General features: G+C 39.2%; 1 protein-coding gene across 9 annotated transcripts in view; it reads right to left on the bottom strand.

The window, feature by feature from the left end:
• PDE4D (phosphodiesterase 4D) overlaps positions 1-22,629 on the bottom strand; it is a 1,407,338-nt gene that overhangs the window by 376,326 nt on the left and 1,008,383 nt on the right. The window contains exon 1 of one of the 9 annotated variants that reach the window (XM_044771970.2): positions 7,298-7,720. The exons of the other annotated variants lie outside the window; for them this stretch is intronic. Coding sequence (XP_044627905.1) covers positions 7,298-7,422 — 125 coding nt within the window. The 5' untranslated portion in view covers positions 7,423-7,720. Of the gene's footprint in view, positions 1-7,297; positions 7,721-22,629 lie in introns of those variants that run through there. 9 annotated transcript variants of the gene reach the window in all.

Raw genomic sequence — 22,629 nt, 5'->3', positions numbered from 1 at the left:
CTCTAATTGGATGTAGAAATGGGACTAACACATGAAGGTCATCGTGACGGTATAGAGTCTACTATTTGTCACTGGCAGTAAACACTCTAAGTATTCTAAATAGTCTCATTCCACTCCTTTTGACAAAGGACAGGCTGTATGATTAGGTGATGGGTGAATGCTGAACTGAAGCAGAAGGACAAAGGTTAATATTTATGACTGTTTTTATTAATCCTTAGCAGTTGGCAATAAATTGGAAAATCAACCTTTTTTGGACTTCAGTTAGAAAACATTACCTACCGTTTATTTCTATGTTTTAAAATCCTCAGTGATAAATAAGACACTAAGAAAATGTTCTTAAATTACATTTCCAACGAATAAATTAAATTAAATAATCATTTAATGTTTCTCTCCAAAAGGAAAGGACTAATTATTTGGTCAATTCACTTTTAAAAAGGAGCACTGTCTCTGCCTACCTTCTCCACTTTATTTTTGCCACCCTCTTCCCTCTCTCATTATATTTCAGACAGCTTATCCTTTGAGTTTCATTAACATTCCCATCAGGACTTTATTCACAGGGCTCTTTACGGACCATGTTACTCATCTTCAGGCCTCACCATCCCGAGGGAAACATTTTCCAAATGCCCAGACTATGTTAGGTTCCTAGTTCTATACTCTTCTCCAAGTTCCAAGTTCTCACACTTGTAATCACATATTTCTGTGTTTCGTAAGTGTAACGAAATTATCCCTGTCCACATTTTACACGGCTTGCTTCTACTAGGCTAGGGTTTCAGTCTTTTCCATTCCAATGCATGTTGCATGCCACTGCCAAATTATTCTTCTAAAACAGCTGTTTCCATCACGCCATTCTTAAAGAAGAGGAATGATAGAAAAGATATAAATAATTGGGGTTCATTATGATAATGCTATGACAGTCGTATCAGAAGAGGAACAAGCGCTCGCCAAAGGAGAAACTTCCATTTGGAAACAGGGAATTAGGAAAGGTTTAATGAAAAAGATCTGCAGGATGAGCTGGGGTTCATCACAAAATGGGGAGAGAAAGGAACTCCAGGCAAAAAATAGATTTAGTTAGTAGTTCTTTACACCTAAAATGCAGAGAACAGTGGATGATAAGGGAAATTCACAAGGATAGGTAGTTGGGGGGCTGTAGCTCAAGATCATTTGGAATTTAGACCTTTTGTAGGCAATCAAAAGTTACTGCTGTAAGCAAAGAAGTATCATGATGAAAGTTTAGAAAATTAATCTGTGGATGACAGGAAGAGGATGACAGTAAAATAAAGACCCCAAGTATGAGACTAACAGTCTTTCAGGCAAAAGAGCACGAGGGCTTGACTTAGGATGCTGTTCTAGGGATGGCAACAAAGGAAGGAGGAAGAATGCACTTGACACCAGATGGCGACAGAGTAGTTAGGCTGAGGGAGAGGAAGCAATTAGGATGACTTCTTGGTCTGTGCCAAGGATCACTGAGGAAATGGAGGATAGTGAGGGTCCCTGGGTCATTTTACTTTCAAATATATTGAGTTTGAGTTTTCTGGAGGACACTTGGATAATCAACAGTTGGATATACTGTTCTGGAATTGAGGAGAGAAGGAAGAGCTGGAAATACACTTTCTAGCTTGAACTGTTACTGCAAGCATTTTCACCTAGGGGTGTGTGTGGGGGGATGGGGGTGGTTAGAAGAAATCCTGAGGATAATTAGAAGTTTTATTTAGTGAAAATAGGGGCCTCTCATCAAAGAAGGCACTCCCTTTTCCCCCAGAGATTTCCCCTGAAGAAATTTGCTCTTTGCTATTAGGATGAGCTGGTTACAATGAAAACACACACTTGTGGCTCACACGTTCACCATCAATGGGCCCATGCATGTAGGCATGGGGACAGATGACAAGGCCTAGCAGAGCCTCATTACACCAGGCCAATGGTATGCCCACTTAATATTCTTTATCTTCTGTGTAATTTTACCTAGTACTTTTCACTTCACCTTGAAAAGCAGATCAATGTTCAGCACCCAGCCTGGAGCTCCCACAATGTACAACATCCTGTATTCAACTTTCCATAGTGAAATCTCAGTAGTACTTCTACCGAAAGAATGCTAGGTCCTGATGATGCAATAAAGCCGCCAATTCAGACAAATCAGAAGATAGGACAGTTCAAATCACTGAATATTTTAGATCATTTTAAACGTGTGGCAGTTGTCTATTTTTAACCAGGCTAAGAAAGTGTTACCTAGCGGTTATCATGAGAAAGATAAGAGGAAGTGTTTTCATGATTACATAAAAAAATATCAATTGTCTGGATATAAATAAAGGCCTTCAAAGAGCTTCAAAGTCCTCCCCAAAGCAATTTGTTTACTTAAGGGTTTCTCAGTCTCGGCACTATTGATAATTTGGGTCAAATAATTCTTCATTGCAGGGGCTGTCCTGTGTATTATAGGATGTTTAACAACATCCCTGTCCTCTACCTACTTGATACCATTAGCTACCCCACAACTTGTGAAAATCAAAAATTCCCCTACATAATGTCAAATGTCCAAAGGAGGCAAAGTTGCCCCGGTTGAGAACCACTTGTTACACTGATAATTGATTTAATACCCACTTTAAAAAGAAAGACTGTACAAAAGCAGCTATTAGCCTATGCCCTGTTTGAAGGATTATAGATTCCAAATTAAAGAGGTTCTATTTGATGAAGATTTACTGTTCACAATGTGTAACTGTTTTCCTTTGGGATAGAAAGTGGGAAGTATTCTTTTATACGCCACAATGCCTCACTCCTGCAGGTTAAGACTCATTGATGGAATACATTTTTATGAACATGAGGTCATCAATTTTTCAGGAATCATAACTCAATTCCTGTTTCTCTCTACAGTCATTACTAGCAAACCATTTCTGTGGATACAACTTGCTATGCTGTGCACTGAACTGTGTCACCCCAAAATTCATATGTCGAAGCCCTAACGCTCAGTACCTCAGGACATGACTGCATCTGAGATGAGGCCTTTAAAGAGGTGATCAGCGAGGCCATCAGGATGGGGTCTCACCCAATCTGACTGCTGTTCTTATCGGACAAGGAAATCTGGACACACAGAGACACTAGGAATGCACACAAAAGGGAAAGACCATGTGAGGACACAGGGAGAAGGCAGCCATCTACAACCCAAGAAGAGAGGACTCTGGAGAAGTCAAACCTTCGACATCTTGATATTGGACTTCCAGCCTTCAGAATTGTGAGAAATAAATTTCTATCGTGTAAGCCACCCAGCCTGAAGTCTTTTGTTATGGCAGCCCTAGCAAACTAATACCGTCATGTGCTGCATAACAACATTTCAGTCAACAACAGACCACATATACGTCAGTGGTCCCTAAGATTAGTACCACAGAGCCTGGGTGTGTAGTAGGCTGTCCCCTGTAGGCTTGTGTAAGCACATTCTATGTTCACATAATGACGAAATCACCTAATGACGCATCTCTCAGAACGCATTCTGTTGTTAAGTGACACATGACTGTATACCATTTGAGTAAATGAATAGCTTGATAACTGGTCAAGAAAGCTAAATGGGCAACTTTGTAATCTTTCCCCAAGGAGAACACAGGCTGATTAACACACAGCCAGACTCACTGAATTCGACTCTGTCTTCTAGCTCCTTGTACCCTGCTTTTTTCTGCTCCCAGAGACAACAGGGAGAACAAGCCTGCCTAAAGGATTTAGGAAACAAGAGGCCAGAGAGTATATGAGAGAAGCAGGTGGGAACAAAAAGGGGCCCAGAGCAGGGCACAGGCCCCGAAGCCACCAGTCAGAGACACAGGGTCCAGCCACTGACACGTCCAGGCGGAGGGGTTAGGGGAGACTGTGCTTGACTGGGAAACGAAGTGTTCTAGAACTCAGATGTTTTCCATAACCTTGGGGTGCTGGCGAGTCCTGCCTCACTTCTTTCACTGCTCCTAGTTTTTGCTGTCTATTTTGATAAAGATTTTTGTGAGTTTTACGTTATAGCAGGACAAACAGAACTGGGGCTTACATTTCACAATTTTTGTAACTGATTTGATGAACTTTGGTGCTTATATCACATTTCTTATAGCTGCAATATTTTTTCCCTCAAGGAACTCCCCACTGCCCCCTCCCACATTGACTTTTTCTCCTCCTTTCTACTACATGATACTTTCTATATATACTTATGAATACAGAAATGAACTTCAGGTTCTACTTTGCTGACCTGGAGGTGACAAAAGCCGTGATCCCCAATTACTTAAGCCAGTGGTCTAAAGTCAGTGCTGTACGCAGCTTCTATAGGGAAACAAGGAAGGGGAGCTCAGCTGACGCAGGAAAACAGCAGAGGCAAAGTCTTGCCAAAGACTCCATGCGGTGGCACCCAGGGAAGTGATATATACGCCTATGCCAAGATGGGTAACATGCACTTTCTAATCATTTATTTATTATACAAACATTGTCTGATCTGTGCTGGGCACTGAGGCTGTAACAACGAACAAAATACGATCCACACATTCAAAAACCCTGCATCCTAATGGGGTGAGGAAGGCATGGAAGAGCCAGATTAAATCTGATGACTCAATCTCTATGTATTTAAAATTGAGACATTGAAGTTTTATAAAATTAAAAGAAAATTATATTTCTTGCAAGAGTAAAAATAGAGCTCTCGAGTTCGTGGAGTCTACAAAAAATTAAAAGGAGAAAAATTTAAATCACAAATATAGAAAATCATCAGGATCACAGATGGTAGGACTGTCATTCTCTTCAACATTGAGCTTAATTAAGATCTAGTAGTGTTAACTGCTTTGTTAATGTCTTCATCGCTGCTCTTGAAATAAGGATTCAGAACTGTTCAATGACCATGTGGGCACACTTCTAACATAACTAATTTTCAATTTGGAAATTATTTCCCTGTGTTCCAAGACAACATGCTGTTCTTTCAATAAGTCATTATTTTACAAGGATATAAATGGATTTCAACTGAGCTATATTTTGCATATATGATTAGGTTTCCTTCTTCATTCTCCCCATGTAGTAAAAAGCCAGATTTCTTTTTATCACCTCAATCTTATGCTGCATCAGACAGGTTAAAGCATCACACAGAGGCCCTCTTCTTTAGATGCCTTTCTTCTCTTATCCCTCTCTCCCTTCTTCCTCCATCCCCCCTCCCTTCCTTCCTTTCTTTCCACTTCCTTCCTTTTTTCCTTCTTTCCATCCTTCCTTCCTTTTACTAATTAGGAAAGCAATATCCTTTCTGCCAAATAGCACAACTGTGACTACATGAAAATAAGCATAAACATGCTGTTTTAGACAACTCTTAGATGAGTTCCAGCAAGCATTCCTGAAAACGTAACCATTTAACTTGGGGTAGATTTTAGTGAATCTAGGATGATGATCCACCACGATTCCAGGTTTATTTTTTTCTCAGCAGACTAAAAAATCACAACGTTACAAAATGAGTTACAGAATAAGAAGATATTCTCTGTGATTTGGATCTTCCTTCATTCATTCATTCACCCTCTTCAACTACTGTTTTCATTACACGTTTGTTGTCATATTTACACTTCCGTGGGGTAAAAGCTCTAGATATAATGGTCACACATCTTTTGCACAAAAGGCCGTTTATTTGATTTACTTGCTACAAACAATGCACTACACTAAAAGAAAAGTTGGACCTGACATTTTTATAAATTCAAGGTCTATGCTACAAAATACTGGTTAGCGTCAAATGCTTTGCAAGAATATTTGCTTGCAAAATACATCATGTTGCCCAATGTAGAAACTGACTAGGGGTAAACCTGAACTTGCCTGGGTATAACACAGGACGCTAAGAGCCCAGACTACACGCATATATACATCAGTTTACATCAACACACAATTCCGTTGACTCATACAGAAAGTTGATTACTTGTAAGCAGAACAAAATAAAGTAACATGAATAGGGACATAGCATTTACACGTGGATTTGGCAACTTGTATGGGTTTGTGGCATCAACCACTAATTATAGAAGAGAGTGAGGTGACTGACAGCGAATGAGCCATGTTGTGTGTCTCGGGACACATTTTCGTCAATGTACCTTAAAATAGTTGCTAGTTGCTGCTAGCCTTTTCTAAATTCTAATGGTGCTAGTATTGGATAGAAAAGCCTTGAGACACTGAGAAAAAGAAGAAAATACTTCTCCTCACAAAAATTAGAAATGCTCACTCCCATCAAATCAAAAAAACCTTTTTTCAGTTGGAAAATTAACCCCAAGGCATTGTTGAAGGTTTGGAAACTTTTTTTTTAAAATCACTCAAATGTCTGAATGTTACTCCATGTTGATAACAAGGTCAAACCTGACAAAAAGTATGCTTATAGGTGAGTTCGTGTGTATGTGATTAGAAAATGACAAGCAGAAGAGCAAGAGGATAACAAGTCTTCAAGTAAAATACTTTGCTTTTAGAATTTTGGCTTTTTATTCCAAAAATTCATAAAATTAGGAAGAATTGGTGTTTTCACTGAGAGAATGGAACATCCTTATAAATGCTTCTGAAGTTCATTGTGAAAGGCTGAATAAGATGACTTTGTATAAAACCAAAACAGAGGGATGATTTTTTGGACCCATTAGTCAAACTCATTGTCCCTATTCTGACACTGCATCAAAAAAGCAGGAAGATAGAAAAGGTCTACTCAGCGGACATCATCTTTCCCACTCTCTTGCCTTGTAATGAAAACACTGAAGTCAACTTTGAAATTCCTAATTATACAGCCTGAGTTTGCCTGGGTGTGCATGCGTGTGTGTGATGTGGGGGCGTGTGGAGACTGAGTTAGCAGAATTCTGGAACATTGATCTGAAATGACATCTTCTTTACAGGAAAAATATCTAACCTCATGCTGGCCTCCACAGTGACCACATGAAAATTAAGGCTTTTTGTAGAATTTTAATGTGCTTTTGCATTTGGCATTAAGGAATGTTATCTGTCAATTATAAGATATGGGTATCTGGTAATAAGAGCCATTAATAAATATATCCATTATTTGGCTAAATCTTCTTTCAAATACTCATCATGGGTGATTCTGATGGTAGCACAAACACTAGCAATTCTCTCAAATTCTTAAAATCGACAGACCCTGAAACTGGATCATCTACCTAAGCTGAGAATATTTTCCAGCTTTCCTCTTTGGTTAATTGTTTTCTAACTATCCAGTATGCTGAATTTAAAAACTAACCTCTCACCTCAACCCTCTCAGCTCAGCAAAGCTTCATAGCTGTTCCCAAAGGGTAACAAAACACGTTTTCACTGACAAACAAGTAGAAGAAAGGAAAACAGTTACCGTCTCCTCTGTGGCTTAATATCAATAGGCTTGTTGATTGCATAAGGCGATCCGTGAACATAAGCGCTTCGGAATCTAGTCACCTTCCCCAGCGTTAGGTACTCACAGCTGGTTGGCAAACTCATTTTATCCAAAAGGCAGGCAGTAAAACCAAATCTTAGTAGTCAGACCAGCATTCCTGGGAACGCTGGAAAGAACGTGTCAGATAATGGATTTCAAACATATGCTGCTCGCTGGTCGCCGGGTGCTTGCTTTTCGTCAAAAGTAAACGCGTGTTTCCCAGAGGCGACATGCGCTACCCTGTTTTCTGCTCATGGATACGGGAAGCCTGTTGCTTATTCCTAACCAGATCCTGCTTTGACCGATTATTGGCTGAGCAGATAAAGTAGAAATTCTGTAGCTCCACCAAACCTTTTTCCACTCAGACCAAATCTGAGTCGGCAGCAAGGTTTAATCTATTTTTGTCTAATGTCTAAAAGAACCTCAACCTAATGTAGCGTTGGTTGGGAGATCAGAGCTATTTACCTCAACACCAAGCAGGCATCTGATGGGAAGGAAATAATCGATTACTTGGTATATTTTCAAAAGGGAAAAACTGTTTGCTAAACTGATTATAGACACTTAGAAAATGAGATGGGCACATGGAAATGATTATGGGTAATTTTCCGATTTTCTGGTCAAAAAATTGTGAGTTCTCATTCATAAATTACTGTTCACAATAGAACTGAACTCACCCTCTCAGGAACATAAAAATTGTAGGCAAAGGCCTTTCTATACCAACGCTCTGACTTTGATACTGATTTTCTTCTTTACTAGAAACATTCTCTCTGAAATGCACCTCTGTCTGCTCTTCGGACGAAGATCTATTGAAAAATTGATACGAAATTCCTTACTAATTGTTTGTAAACCAAGTTATCATAACTCTTGAAAGACAAATGGCAGAAATTGTAAATTATACCAAATAATTCTACCTAAGGCATCAGAGTCTCGGAGAAAAGTTACAGCTTTAATTAGCCCATAGTTTTTACTATTTACTCCATTTCCTAATGTTAGAGCAAGAAAACAACTGTGGCCCTTGTGTGTAGCCTAAAGATAGGAGGAGTTCAGAGTATTGTGTGGGGTTATTTTTATATTTGCAAAATGATTTCTTATCCAGGATTTGAATCAACACAACTTATTTATTTAAGAGTCCTGGGACCTAGGCGAGCACAAAATGTGTTGAGAGAAAGCTATTTTTTATTCTGTAGTGCCCAAATTCAGACACTGGTGGAGTTTAAACAAGACATCATTTAAATTCAGAAATTTTTTAAGTTGAAAGGGAAGATAATTTTCCATTTGACAATAAGCATTTCTATCCAATGATTTTCTCTTTTATACTTTTTTATTCCAAAATGATACATGCTCATTTTAACATGTCAAATGACACAGAGGTGTATAAATAAAAATGCTTATTGTCTTTTCCTTCCCATTAATCTCACTCTTTTTCTTTATGCTAATTCTGCTAATGTATATATAGCCATATACATATATGCACACAAATAATATATACACAAACACACACACTGACACATGTACAGGGCTGCTTCTTTTTTGTGTAAAATGGACTTATACTATACATAATCCTTTATAAATATTTTTGTACTTATAAGAAATCTTGAACAATTTTTCAGTTAACGCACAGAGATCTAGTTAGGTTTTTTCCTTAAAAATGCTAACATTCTTTTTTTTTTTCCTGAAGATTGGCCCTGTGCTAACATCTGTTGCCAATCTTCTTCTTTTTTTCTTTTTCTACCCAAAGCCCCAGTACCTAGTTGTATATCCCAGTTGTGAGTCATTGTAGCTCTGCTATGTGGGACACCACCACAGCACGGCTCGATGAGCAGTGTATAGGTCCACACCCAGGATCATAACCAGCAAACCCCTGGCTACTGAAGCGGAGCATGTGAACTTAAACTCTCGGCCATGGGGCTGGCCCTGAGATCTAATTTTAATAGTTACATAAGATTCCATAGAATGGACGTACCATTATTTATTCAGTCAATCCTTTATTGACAGACATATAATTTCCTATTTCTAGAAACAATAAACACATTTGTTAATATAGTCTTACTGGTTGGTGCTTTTATGTCTGAAAGTGGGTTGCTAGATCACAAATTGTGTGCATTTTTCCCTTTAAAAGGCTACGGCAGTTCACACTCATCCAAGTCATGGAGAAAGATGCCCATTTTCCCACACTCTTGACAACGCTTTCTACGGATGTTCAAGTCTGTTTCTTTATAGCCTAAAAATCAGGTGCCCAGCTCTCTGAAATGCCGATGACTGCATGCAGTTCTTGCTAAAATGAAACTGTTATGAACGTTCCTGCAAAGGTAAGGGCAGGCTCCTCGAACTGAAATACACTAGGCGGAAGTCTGGAATCTCATCAAAATGAGAGAACAGCCAAGCAAAGCATAGTTAGACAGAAGTTTTTGCTTCATTTGCATAATTAAGGGAAGCTAAAATATGGAGGGACTCCCCGCTATGTTTCTACTCTTTAGTACACTTTTCTTAATCAGGATAACATTTCATAATTTGGGAAAATGTCACATAATTTTACAACATGGAGATAGTGCCTAATGACTAATTGTGATGTACGACTGTGTATAATTTATAGTTTTTGAGTTTAAGAGGCCCTTTCGAGCTGCTGCTCCATCTCAGAGACCGAAGAACAAATGCACAGTATTTTTATCTGTAAGCTAATTTAGGGGTCTTTGACAAGTACTAGAGGATGAGAGCTGCTTCACCTAAGAATTTCCTAAAAGGGGGAAAAAAAACAACTGAAGAATAAGACGTAAACCTTTATGAGAGGGAACTATGTGTCCTCCGATGGATAAAACTCCTTGGTTTTCTTAGCAGGAACATTTTTGCTGGTACTTGGCCAATGATTTACCACAAGCCTGGCAGGGTCTCCTGGGGATTACTGGTACTTAGATCAGTATGAGAAGGGATAATGGCTAAAATCCAACCTGCTAAGAATCTAGAATCTGTGAGAACACTGGCCAATGGGCGGGGAGTGGCCTCTGAGGAAAAATTGAACCTATTTTCCACAATTCCCTTTCTCTGAGGCTGAGCAGAGGTAGTTGGGGGCTTCACCTTTGGGAAAATTAAAATACTGCAGAGCTTAATTTTTTCTACAAAATACAATTGGAACCATAGTCTGTAATAGGTGTACAGGAAAATAGGGCTCAGTTCTCACTAAGGAATAACCAGGCTCGTTTTCCTGGTTTTTGCATACTGAGATTTCTGTGGCGGAAGAGTACGGAGTCTAGCACAAATCTCACTCATCACCCCCATGATTCTGAGGCTCTTGAGAACATTGAAACAAAGGCAGAAATCACATTAGGTTCTCTAGAACATCAACTTTCTTCAGAATACTAGAGGTTGTGATGCTGGTAACGCCTTAAACAGCAATGAAAAGCAAGTGCTAGCAAGTAACAATTTGAAGCCACAGGACTTATCTTCTAATAACTCCAATATTTATTAAAGAGTTTCTTTCAGTGGTTAGCTCTACCCTGGCCTGAGTTTGGCAATCTGAAAAGCTGGAGGAACTCTTTCATGACAGGAGGATATCATCTGTTCATGACCACATCAGAGCACACGAATAGACTGAATCATTTCCCCTTGCTTGTGGCTTGGAAGGACTCCCCCCATCCCCAGACCATGTGTTCTCTGCCACACCCAGACTGGAGAGCAACACCGTTGGGTTCAAATCTGCCCTCAGCTCCCCAGGCTCTTCTCACTTCTGACCTACTCACTTCCTGGTGAATGGATCCAATCCAGCAGCTTCAATTCCCATTATGTGCTGAACAACTCTCACATCTTTTTCCAGAGTCAATACCTTTCTGCTGTTATAATCAGCTGCTCATGAGAAAATTCCATAAGTATAAATACTCATTATTGCTTCTCCAAATCTATCTGTGTACCCTACTTCTTCTAGGGTCTTCAAAGATGACCCATGAACTAGTAACAGATAATAGAGAAAGTCATGATAGATTTAATCAGATTGAATACATCTAGAGAGGAAACAAAATGTAAAGGAGTCATCTGCATGGAGATGGATTAGGCAGGTAAATACTGACCTGGATATTCTCCTAAATTTACATGACACAAAAGTTATCCCCTGGCATTCAAATACACATAGCAGTGACATATCATTGCCATTTTCAAATACCTCTAGATCCCTGGGTTCATTCAGCAAAATTCAGGAGATATTTGTAATTGAGCAAGAGATCAAGAATGAGAATGTTGATTTTGGAGCCAAGTGACTTTGGTTCACAACTCTGCACTGCCAAAAATAGGTTAGGTAACCTGGAAAGAAATGACACCTGTCTAGTATCAGTTTCCAGGACACTTCAGCTTTATCCATGCATTCAACAAATATTTATCAAGTTACTATTCTAGGAGTTGGGAATCCAGGAGCAAACAAAACAGATAAATGTTCCTGCCTTCATGGAACTGACATTCCAGTAGAGATAGGTAGATGGATAGATGGACATATAAGCAAGTAAAATATATAAGATAAGAGAGGTGAAAACTGATATGGAGAAAAATACAGCATGGAAGGGACACAAGGAGTTCAGAGATAGAAATGAGGAGGGTCATTGCCTCACTGTCATGGAGCCCCTGGGGTAGAGTCTGGGGATGTGAGATGACTGCAGGGCTGGTCTACCTGTGGTGACTAACTCAAAAGGGGATAAAGGGAAAAGGAGAGTGTATAGAGGCGAGGAGGCAGGTGCAAGCCTGGGCAGAGCTTAGTATAGCTTTATTGAATGAATAAGTAAGTGAGTGAATTAACAAATGCCTTCAACAGATATTAGCTGCAATCCTGAGAGAGAACAAATCCATCATCCAAGAAAAAAAAATCCAATGACGCTAACATGACCCGGAATGTAACCGTTATTAAGATTCTACAAGTCCCTAAACTTACACATTCCTCTTAATTCATGGAAGAAATCCATTTTTTTCTGTCATGATTCATTCCTTTGCTGATGGCCCATCACTGTGTTAGTCACTAGATAATTTAATACAAGCAACTGTGATTTAGCAATTGCTTAGAATTTTCCTGTTAAATTTGATGAATTAATCTCAAATCCAGGTAACACAGAATGTAGAGACAATTACAGAAAACATAAAGAGGTAATAAATTAAGAGTAAATCAGTTACAAGCAGCATAGGCCCTTATTCACTACCTTAATTATTTAGCAACAGACGCTGGTGTGAAAATTTTATAACAGAGTTATCTTCTCTTATTCTCTTCAGACAAATAATCAGTTACAAATGCATGGATTAGTCACTACCAATAACAATTCTAGCTAATACCTACTGAGCATTTAATTGGTGTCATCAGGCACTATGCTATGAAATTTTCATGTAGTAAGTTCTGATAATTGAAAGATTTATCAGAAGCAATTGGAAATGTAGTTTTCTCCTAACATATGAGTGCTCTTCAGGAAGAAGCAAGCATCTGGTTCAGCTTGAGCCCCTCTGGTACCAGGAACCCTCCACTTCAGGGGTAGCATGCTCATCTCTGAGCAAAGCCAAATGCTGTAAAGTTCTTTCTACCAAACTAAGGTTCACCTTTCTACAAGTACTGTCTCCTGACACTAGATCTGGAGTCACTGGAAAACAAGCCCGACTCTTCTTTATTGGGACAGCTCTGCAACCATCTAGAGAGAGCTTTCACATTCTCCCTTTTCCAGGCCACAGAGTCTCAGTGCTTTTGATTGTTGCTAATGTGTCATGATTCCAGATACTTCGCCATCCTGGCAACATGCTTCTGAACTTATTCCTCTTTGTTGACACCCCTCAAAGTGTGGTGTCTGAAATTAACCCAGCACTCCAGCGGTGCTATAACTATGGCAGGGTAGAGAGACACAGCCACCTCCATTTCTCTGTTATTATAAATCTATGAATGAAGCTTAAGACAGAATTCTGCTCTAATTCCTAATTCATGTACCTTCTCCCTTAGGATTCCACAATCCAATTCAGATTAATTGTGAATTTGACACTGTAGTCATTTTTATCAGCAAACATAAATGTTGATCCTGACTTTGTCTTCTAGTGTATTCACCGTCACTTTCAAATCCATTTTTCTGTATACTTGATTGGATGAATAATCACCCAGCCAGGCAAACATTTATTCTTTATTCAGTATTCATCTGTGCTGTTCAACTGGTTATAAATCTATTTAACTTCATTTTTGTCCAGTCCATATACCCATTATATCTACTATCACGCCACAAGAGACTTTTTCAAATACTTCACCAAAATAAAAATATACTGTCTCTGTAGCATTTTCCTGATACCACATTGACTTTGTAGTATGATAAATCAATTTAGTTGAGACCAAGGCAGTGTAACTTGAGGGGAACATCAAACAGGGAACACAAATGGGGAAAGAAAATGTGGTTTGCCAACATCAAGTGTACATAACCGATAATTTAGTGACACATGAGCGAGTTAACAGCTTAATACAAAAGCAAGAAGGTCAAATGGGCTGACCAAAAGGATTGCAACACTAGGGTCTTCGAGGTCATTCTTCCTTTATAGACTCCTTGATCAAACAAGAGACTTCGCTCAGTTTGAAAAGTGACACTCAGAGAACAATCACAGGAGGATACACTGTGATGGAGAATGTTTAAATAGTGGTACCATTTTTCCTAGAGATGAGAAGACAGGGATGATTTAATGAAATGGCTCAGAGGCTTTTTGCAAAGAATAATGATGCCGACTGCATTGCATCTCTCTTAGGAAATAAGATGTGATTTTAAAGAGAAGCAGAGGAATGGAATACAGCAACATAGGAAGGCTACCTGACAGCACAGGGTTATTAAGCACTGGGTGTTTGTTGCGAAGACTTTCAAAATGTCCTCAAGGGCCCTTCCCTCCACACCCTGCTGCCACAGAGGTTCACACAGGAAGAGCTCAAGCTAAGAATAGACAGTTTACACACCTGAATTAGGTGTGCATAAAAGAAGTCATTGACTTGCACCATCTTGAACATGTGCTATCAGAAGCAACAACCCTTTTTTTTTATCTTTCCCCCAATTTTACAGCATTGAAAATCAATCATCTATTCATTATTCATTTTGTCCTTAGAAAAGCCCAGCAGGGTGGGAAACTCTGAGAGACACGAAAGCAGAATCAAATGGCCCCTACCTTCACAAAGCTGACAGTATCTTTGAGAAAAAAAGACTTACACACAGAACGAATTTGTAGTTAGTATGAGACAGTACATAGTGTGTGGCTCAAACACAAAATATTGTAAAAACTCAGGGAAAACAAAATCAGTATCCACCCTGAAGAAACTCATTCAGTTTACATCGAGACTCCCGCCCTACGTCATTTCAGACACGTAACAGAATCCCTAGGTAAAACTGATGGCATGGTTTCTAAAACATGAATGTGACAATCCAAACATTTCCCTTGTGAATTCACACAAAGAAGTAGATAAAGACAGCGAATATTATGCCCAAACACTTACATAATGTTACCTTCAAAGATGGCATATGTTTGTACTTTATTTTTTACTTCCATAAAAGAAATGACAGAATTCCTGAACTGCATGTTCCATTTAGGAAAAAGCATGTAGTTAGTTGTTCTGCTTTCCCATATGGGAAAATCAATAGTATAATTACATGGAGAAAGAGAAGGCTAGGTCATCTGAATTACCAATGTCATTGCTATTATGAACGATAGAGCGCAGTATCTAGAATGTACGTAACATGTGATTAGTTTGCTATCATGGACAATGTTAATAATGGTATGAGCATATTTTATATTATTCCATGAAGTATGTTTTTTAAACCATAAATGGGTATTAGCAGAGCGGATATATTTAGCATTTAACTTTGCTTATGTTTTTGCCCTCATATATTCTAACCTTAGTTAACTGAAAAGGATCCTTTCTTTCTCTTGACCTTTTGGATACAAAGGTGACAGAAAACACGTAATAGGAAAAAATCACAGAATTTAGACTGGGGATGAGGAAAAAAAAAAAAGAGAGTCCAGCCTGGTGGCACAGTGGTTAAGTTTGCATACTCCTTCAGTGGCCTGGCGTTCACAGGTTTGGATCCCAGGCATGGACCTACACACCGCTCATCAAGCCATGCTGTGGCAGCATCCCACGTACAAAATAGAGGAAGACTGGCACAGATGTTAGCTTAGGGCCAATCTTTCTCATCAAAAAAAGGGAGAGAGAGAGAGAGAGAAATGAAAAAATATACCACTTTTCTTGGATGGTACAGCAGGGTAACACTGAAGAAGCAATTTTTTCTTAGCAAGTGCCTAAGAACTAAACTAGCTGAGATCAAGCAAGAAAGTAGCTAACCTCACACCCTAGTGCCTTTCTTTCATGACACTCTCTTCACACAGAACATACCCTAATTTTAGCAAGTGATCTGAATGCTTAAAGGCTTACAATATCCAAGGTACTTTGTCTTTTTGTTTTGGGGTGTTTATCCTTAGAGCATGGTGAGAAAAACAGGAGAACTCTCCTGGGGATTTTCTAAAGATATCAGAAGCAAACCCAGGGCTTGGCTACAGACCTTTGGCCTTGCTCACAGCTGCAGACAAACTGGAGTATGATATTCATACTTCAACCTAAGGGAAGCACTATGGCATGAAAAAAGTGTAGGATGGAGTGGGTGAATTAGTCATCCTTGGACCACATGCGACCAGCAGGCCTGAGTTTGGCCAACATACTGCCCTTTTTTTTTGAACCAACATTCAAAGTACACAGGAAATCTCACATAAAAGTTGACATCTGGACGTCTTTTGAAAACTTACAAGGTCTAAAACACAGAGCCCCCTCTTCCTACATGGTAAATTGAAACCGGAGCAGAGTATCAGCTATCTCCTTTAGAGGACCAGCATTCTTTAGTTTGACACAGTGCCCACTCAAGTTACCTAACTCAGATACATTTCCTCCTGACTTGAAGATCTGACTTGAAGACATTTTAAGCGAAACTCTGGGTTGGGAAAGCAGTACATCTGCTGTCACCTGGTCAAATTCTAATCAAAACACTCACACTCAGGTAGCGTAGGTCCTGGCCTTCTCACCACAACTTACTTACCATTTCCAGGAAATATTTTCAACTCTGTAAAAAGTGCTCTTTACAAAGCTTTACAGTAGCTCTGGAATGACGTCATTTGCATGTATCAGTAACTCTCTACTACATCATGAAAAAAGATGTTTTCACGTACCATTACAGGTATTACATACAGTTATTACATACAGACTTGTATTTAAACCAAGATCAATAAACACAGTCAAGTTTTTGTAAAGAAGAATCATTTTTCATTTTTTCATGTACTCAAGAAACACTATATCGAGTTTATGCCAGGAAATACTTCCCCAATGGGACTGACATCTATTGTTGGTCTGGTTTATGGTGACATGTCTATAGTTTCTGATAATTCTGTTCCCAACATTGATATGCCATTAAATTAACCCCATGCCGACTACACTGCCTGAATATATAGATCCTATTGCAATTTGTGTATAATTGTAAAGACAGTCAATTATATAATGAGAATTTAAGAAGACTGTCTACATGAAAGACTTTGATAATACCAATTGATTTAATCAAATGCATTTGAGTTCTTGCAGACAAAATAACACACTGAACAAACTGTAACTTTTCAGATATTTTCAGACAACATGCACACATAGCTTAAACCCCGTTTACTCAAATGCTTTAAATTTATTGGCAGAAAATTTCATAGTTTGGGATTATGTTGCTTATATATGTGTATGTATATTTATTGACATATTTGCACAAAGATATTAATCACTTTAGAAAAATATACGATCTCATTGTGCCTCATGACATAATTTATTTTCAACTGCAAGAAATACTAAAGGACAGAAAGTGTGACGCATAGCACACTATGTATGTTTTATAGGAGTCTTTTGTCACTAACTATCTCACATGGTCATATACAGCTGAGTGTTCACCAAGTGTAAAGGAAGCCCCATTGTTTAAAGATAGAATCTCCAATAACTAAATAATTTATCTAGTATTACTCTCCAGTTTAGGTTTCTGATATAGCAGAGGCATTTGCTTAAAAGCATAATATGGATTTTCTAAAATTGAAAACAGCTGGAAAATATATTATATGTAATTTATCATTTTATTTACATTTAAGTAATTACTAAGTAAACTGTCTATAAGGTAATGAGAGCGACTTTTCAAGCATATACACCACATGCATATTCAAATTAGTGTTTCCTAAATGACTTATTTCAGTGGATAAATAGAGTTTGCTTGCTAAATGAATAAATGAATGAACACTACTAGGACCGAAAACATTTTTGGCATAACCCATTGGGAATTATCATTACAGGCCATTTCCACTGTGCACAAGAAGAGAGCGTCTTGATTTTACAGTCACTTCCCATTTGACCCCAAATAGCATTAGCTAACTGGATCATCCGCTTCGTCAGACTGAATGCCAAAGGACTTTTGGCAGCTTCATAGAATCAGATCCACCTTCAGCAGATGGAGATCTGTCATCAATGAATCCAAAAAAACCCAACATGTGTAGCACAGGCTCTGAAGTGAAGTTCAGAAAGGGAATCCTTGAAACATTTGAACAATGGCATCATCCCTAGAAGAAGTGGATAGCTTCCCACAGCGTCATTTAGGAAGGCTCAACCTCCATCCGATCACGTGTAAATTCTAATGGGTTATAGTCAATCTTTCTCCCTCTTTTCACACGTGTTTTAAAAATAGTGAGGCAAACTGTAATTTCCAGAGTCAATGTCAGATGTTAATGCTGTATTTAGACTTTTTGGTGAGGCAGATTTTAATTAATGAGCAAGCAATTAATAAAATGTCACATCAGAAATGATGAAAAGTAGTTATTGTTTTACACATTCCTCTAGTGACTTGGTGTCATCTGTCCAGGTGGATTAAAGATTTGTTTTTTCGGGAATCTAATGAGAGTCAGACTTGTCAGAGTGGGCATTACTTTGACAGCTTCTTACCCCAGTACTCTAGTGCTCTAGGATGGGCCAGACTTGGCAGTGACCAAGCGTGATGCTATATGGGCTCCCACGTTCAGGATGCGAAACTCAAGAAGAATTTTACCTTCACTCAACAAGATTACAACTGAATCCATCTACTTCTCCTTCCGTGGACTTCCTTCCCTATATTTTTCCATCTAGCAAATTTCTAGCCATCCTTCAAGATTCCAGTGTGATTTCTACTCCTTTTGCAAGACTGCTGGTTGGAATGAAGTGAGGTGTGAAGGTGGAGGAGGCAATGCAAACACTCCCTCATTTATCGATTAATTCATTAATAGTCAATAAATAATTAGTAGGGTTTCTGTTATGAGCCAACCACATACTAGGGTGGTTTGGGACTTACAGATGAATATCACATTGCTCCCTGCTCTCAAAATGCCCACAGTCAAGTAAAGAAGAGAGACAAATAAACCACGTACAGCACAGTGTATTAGTGCTATTGGCTAGATGTGTGAGATGGTAAACACAGCTAAGAAGAAAAAGAATAGTAATTTGTCAGAATGTGAAAGTAACATTAAGGATAGCATTAGGGGCAGTACACAGAATAAATGTTAAAAACTTTAGTTTTTGTAATTAACGTAGAAGAACGTGATAGATTGTGTCAGTGTCAAAATATTTCATGGCTTTGAACCCACTCCTGTGCAAAAGTTATACTTCCTGCCTCATTGATGCCAAGCTTGACCATGCAACTTGCTTCGGCCAATGGCACATGAACAGAAGAGTTCTGTGGCATTGCTGAGCACAAGCTTTAAAAGCCATTGTGTGGCTCTGCCATCTCCCCACATCTTCTGTCTACTCAGGATGGGCTGGTCTCAGAATGAGCTCAGGATGGGCGGTTCCTTAATAAAAGGGTAAGGAACAGAGCAACATCGACCAGCAATGTAACAAGAGCAAGAACGAAAACTGGGGTAACCACTGAAATATCAGGCAGGTTTGTTGCCTCAACACAACTCATCTAAATTGACTGAAATAAAGAATAAGTTCATAGTCATCGGGGACAGATTGTAGGAAGATATTTTTATGTTCTTTATACAAAGCAAGTTGACAAAGGGAGTTTGGGTTGGTAAAGATGACGACGATTTGTAAAATAAAGGGCTACCTTCTCTAATGTCTCATGATGTTTTTGAGAGCAAACTCTAAGAAGATCCTCCAGCTGCCATGCGAGGCGAGTCTCCAAGCCTTCAGCACTCCCCTAGCCACGCAGAAGAGAAGCTCTTTCTTCTTTCCCTCCTCTGTGCTCTGGGCTCCATTCTCCCAAGGGCCTCGGGCATTCTACTAGTAAGTAGCGCTTGCGGAGTTCGGGTTTAGTTGGGAATGAAGCTCCTTAAGTTTTTAGCACACCAGGGTACCATTCCCAGTATCTTTATAACAATGATCCATGGAAATTTACAACTGAAGTAACTGCCACCACAATTCAAAGAGCAAGCTTTACAGTGGTGATTCTCAAATGTGTTTTGTTCTGTGCCAACACAGGGAGCAAAGGGAGGGATGTTGTAGTTTGGGAACAAAACTTTAAAAATAGAAAATAAAAAAGCCTTTCCCCAGATGAGTCTGCTACCACCCTCCAACTCCCACCCCCATTCCAGGTTGGAGGTTGAGAGATCCTGCATTAGAGGAGACCTGAAAGATTACTGGTCACATAACCATGCTTCTGATGCACCAAAAGATGCAAATACTAATACCATTTGCAGACATGCGCTCACATGTGAATGGCTTTAACGCCCCTCACCTAAGAGTGGTCCACTTTGCCCAGCGTCTTCCTGGTCTCCCTGAGATAGCTCTGCTTTGCACCTGTTTCAAGGTTTGCTTCTGTTTCCCCGTGAAATTATTAATAGTTCCTCTTTTACACCTGGATAGCAAATAATTTGGCCACTCCAAATCTAGGCTCATTACCACGAAATGTTTAGGCCCAGGAAAGTTTGTGCCAGGAATTTTTCACAGCGTTCTCATACTAGGCTTACACAGCTTTCTTCCCAGGTCTACCCCTTCAAGAGTGCTAAAAAAAAAAAAAAAGCTTTTAAAATTTCTTACCCAACAACATCTTGAACTCACTGTACAAAAGTATTTCTCATTTGGGGCTGGCCCCATGGCCTAGTGGTTAAGTTCAGCATCTCTGCTTTAGAGGGGAGGTTTGGTTCCCAGGTGCAGACCTACACCACTTGTCAGCAGCCATGCTGTGGAGGTGACCCACATACAAAACAGAGGAAGATTGGCACAGATGCTAGCTCAGGGTGAATCTTCCTCAAGCAAAAAGAGGAAGATTGGCAACAGATATTAGCTCAGAGTGAATCTTCCTCAGCAGAAAAAGAAGAAAAACACAGTATTTCTTATTCAACCTTGGAGCCTTTATATTAACTATTTATTTTGAAGTCCCTTATCTTACCTGTCACAAATTCCATACAAGGACAGAGACATATATCAAATGATTGGAATATGGGATTCAAAAGAACAACTTTCTTTGTAGTAATTTAAAAATATCTATATTTTAACCTAGTTAAATTGTGTAGATTTCCTCAGTCTAACATCTCATGTCAGGGGATGGCAGTTGTATACCACCACAATAAGGAATTGACAGTGGCAGGAAAAGGCCATCTACTTCATGGGCCACCCCCATTCCCAATCTTCACTATCAAACAGTGAGGACACTCCATAGAAGGACTTGATTTCCTTGCATCACTTCAGCTTATATGGCATTGTTTGCAGGACTTTTTCAAAAGCAAAGATCTGGACTAATATCTGACATTTCAGTTACCCAAGAGTACACATATAGTTGCCAAATGGTAACTGATCTACAGAATCCAGTTTCTATGTGGTGTTTGCCATTTGGCAGTTATTTTTCCAGCATTCTGGTTTTATGTACCGTACTGACATCCAGAGCAATGTAATTTCTGTCTTATTTTAAGACAAAACGCTGAGCCAAAAGCTCTATTCTGACTATGCAAATGGTCTCCTGGTGCCAACTGATTAGCATTTTTAAGGCAAAAAATTTGGAAGAGATGGTATGTTATGCATATTACACTCGGTGTGAAAGCAAATCATGTATTTCCTAAGGTTTTTGTGGTACCACAGTCTTTCTCTGCCCCATAAACTGTATATAAAATTGAGTGATGTGTTACTTAAGATTTCTTTTTACTCCTAATTCACATCACGAAGTTAACTCAATTTACCAATCTATCAGTATTGGCTGGTAACAAAAGGAACATGGCAGGTCAGCATTTGAGCACAGAGCCATCATTTCCATCTAGTGGTCAAAAGGGTGACTGCATGCACTTAAGTTCAGCAGCACAAGGAATAAAATGTGAAGAGGGAAGCCTGCTAATATTTCCTAAGCAAGTGTAACCTGACCACCTGACATACATTTTAAAATTCTAACAACTATTAATCAGCACTCGCCCCATTTTTCCTAAACACTATATCAAATGTCCTTTCTTCTTTCTTCTCAAACACTTGACTCCCTACATCCCACGCCCAGCAGATGATTTTCCTCCTCAAAGAGAAAATAGTAACCATCAAAAAGGAGCATTCTCCATGTCCAGCCACTAAACTGACAAATTCATCTACACCCACATTCATGATTTCCATTTTCCCACCCTGATACCAGCTCAGGCAAACCAGTCCACCTGTGCTTTGCATCTTCTTACATCCTCAGACACCTGGCTTCATCCAGTATTCCTTCACTATTTTCTTTCCTTTTGCCAAATCCTTCCCATAAGAACTCAAATGGAATCAATTATTTCCCATCTTAAATAAAACCTTGCTAAATTCCTACTTCTTCGTCCAGCTAACTCCATACCTCCTCCTCAGTCTAAGCCAAATTTCTTGAAACAATTTTCTTAATATCGATTATCATGATTCTCCCCCTTCACACTTACACCTCAACCCACCTTAACTGGTTTCTGCTCCCACCACTATGGAAATTTCTCTCACAGATCACCAACTGACTTATGTTTCACTAAATTCAAGGAACATTTCCAAAACTGTTGCCCGCTCCCTCCTTTCTGAAACACTCCTTCCTCTCAGCTTCCATGACACATAACGTTCTTCATTTTCTTAACTCTCTGTTCATGTTTCAGTTTTTTTTCAGCCTCTTCCTCACCCTCCCCTTCGGAAGAGGGTTGAGACAGGGCTCTCTTGTTCTCCTTATCTTGCATACCCTCTGGTTGATCTCATTGACTCAAATAACCTCCATGACCATCTATGGATGGACAGCTCCCAATCAATTGCTCTAGTTCAGATCTGCCTTCTGAGCTTCAGGCGCATATAG

This window comes from Equus asinus, chromosome 10 (assembly GCF_041296235.1).
Source record: "Equus asinus isolate D_3611 breed Donkey chromosome 10, EquAss-T2T_v2, whole genome shotgun sequence".
NCBI classification, from domain to species: Eukaryota; Metazoa; Chordata; class Mammalia; order Perissodactyla; family Equidae; genus Equus; species Equus asinus.
The sequence above is the reverse complement of the archived record's forward strand: the minus strand, read 5'-3'. Positions and strand labels throughout refer to the sequence as shown.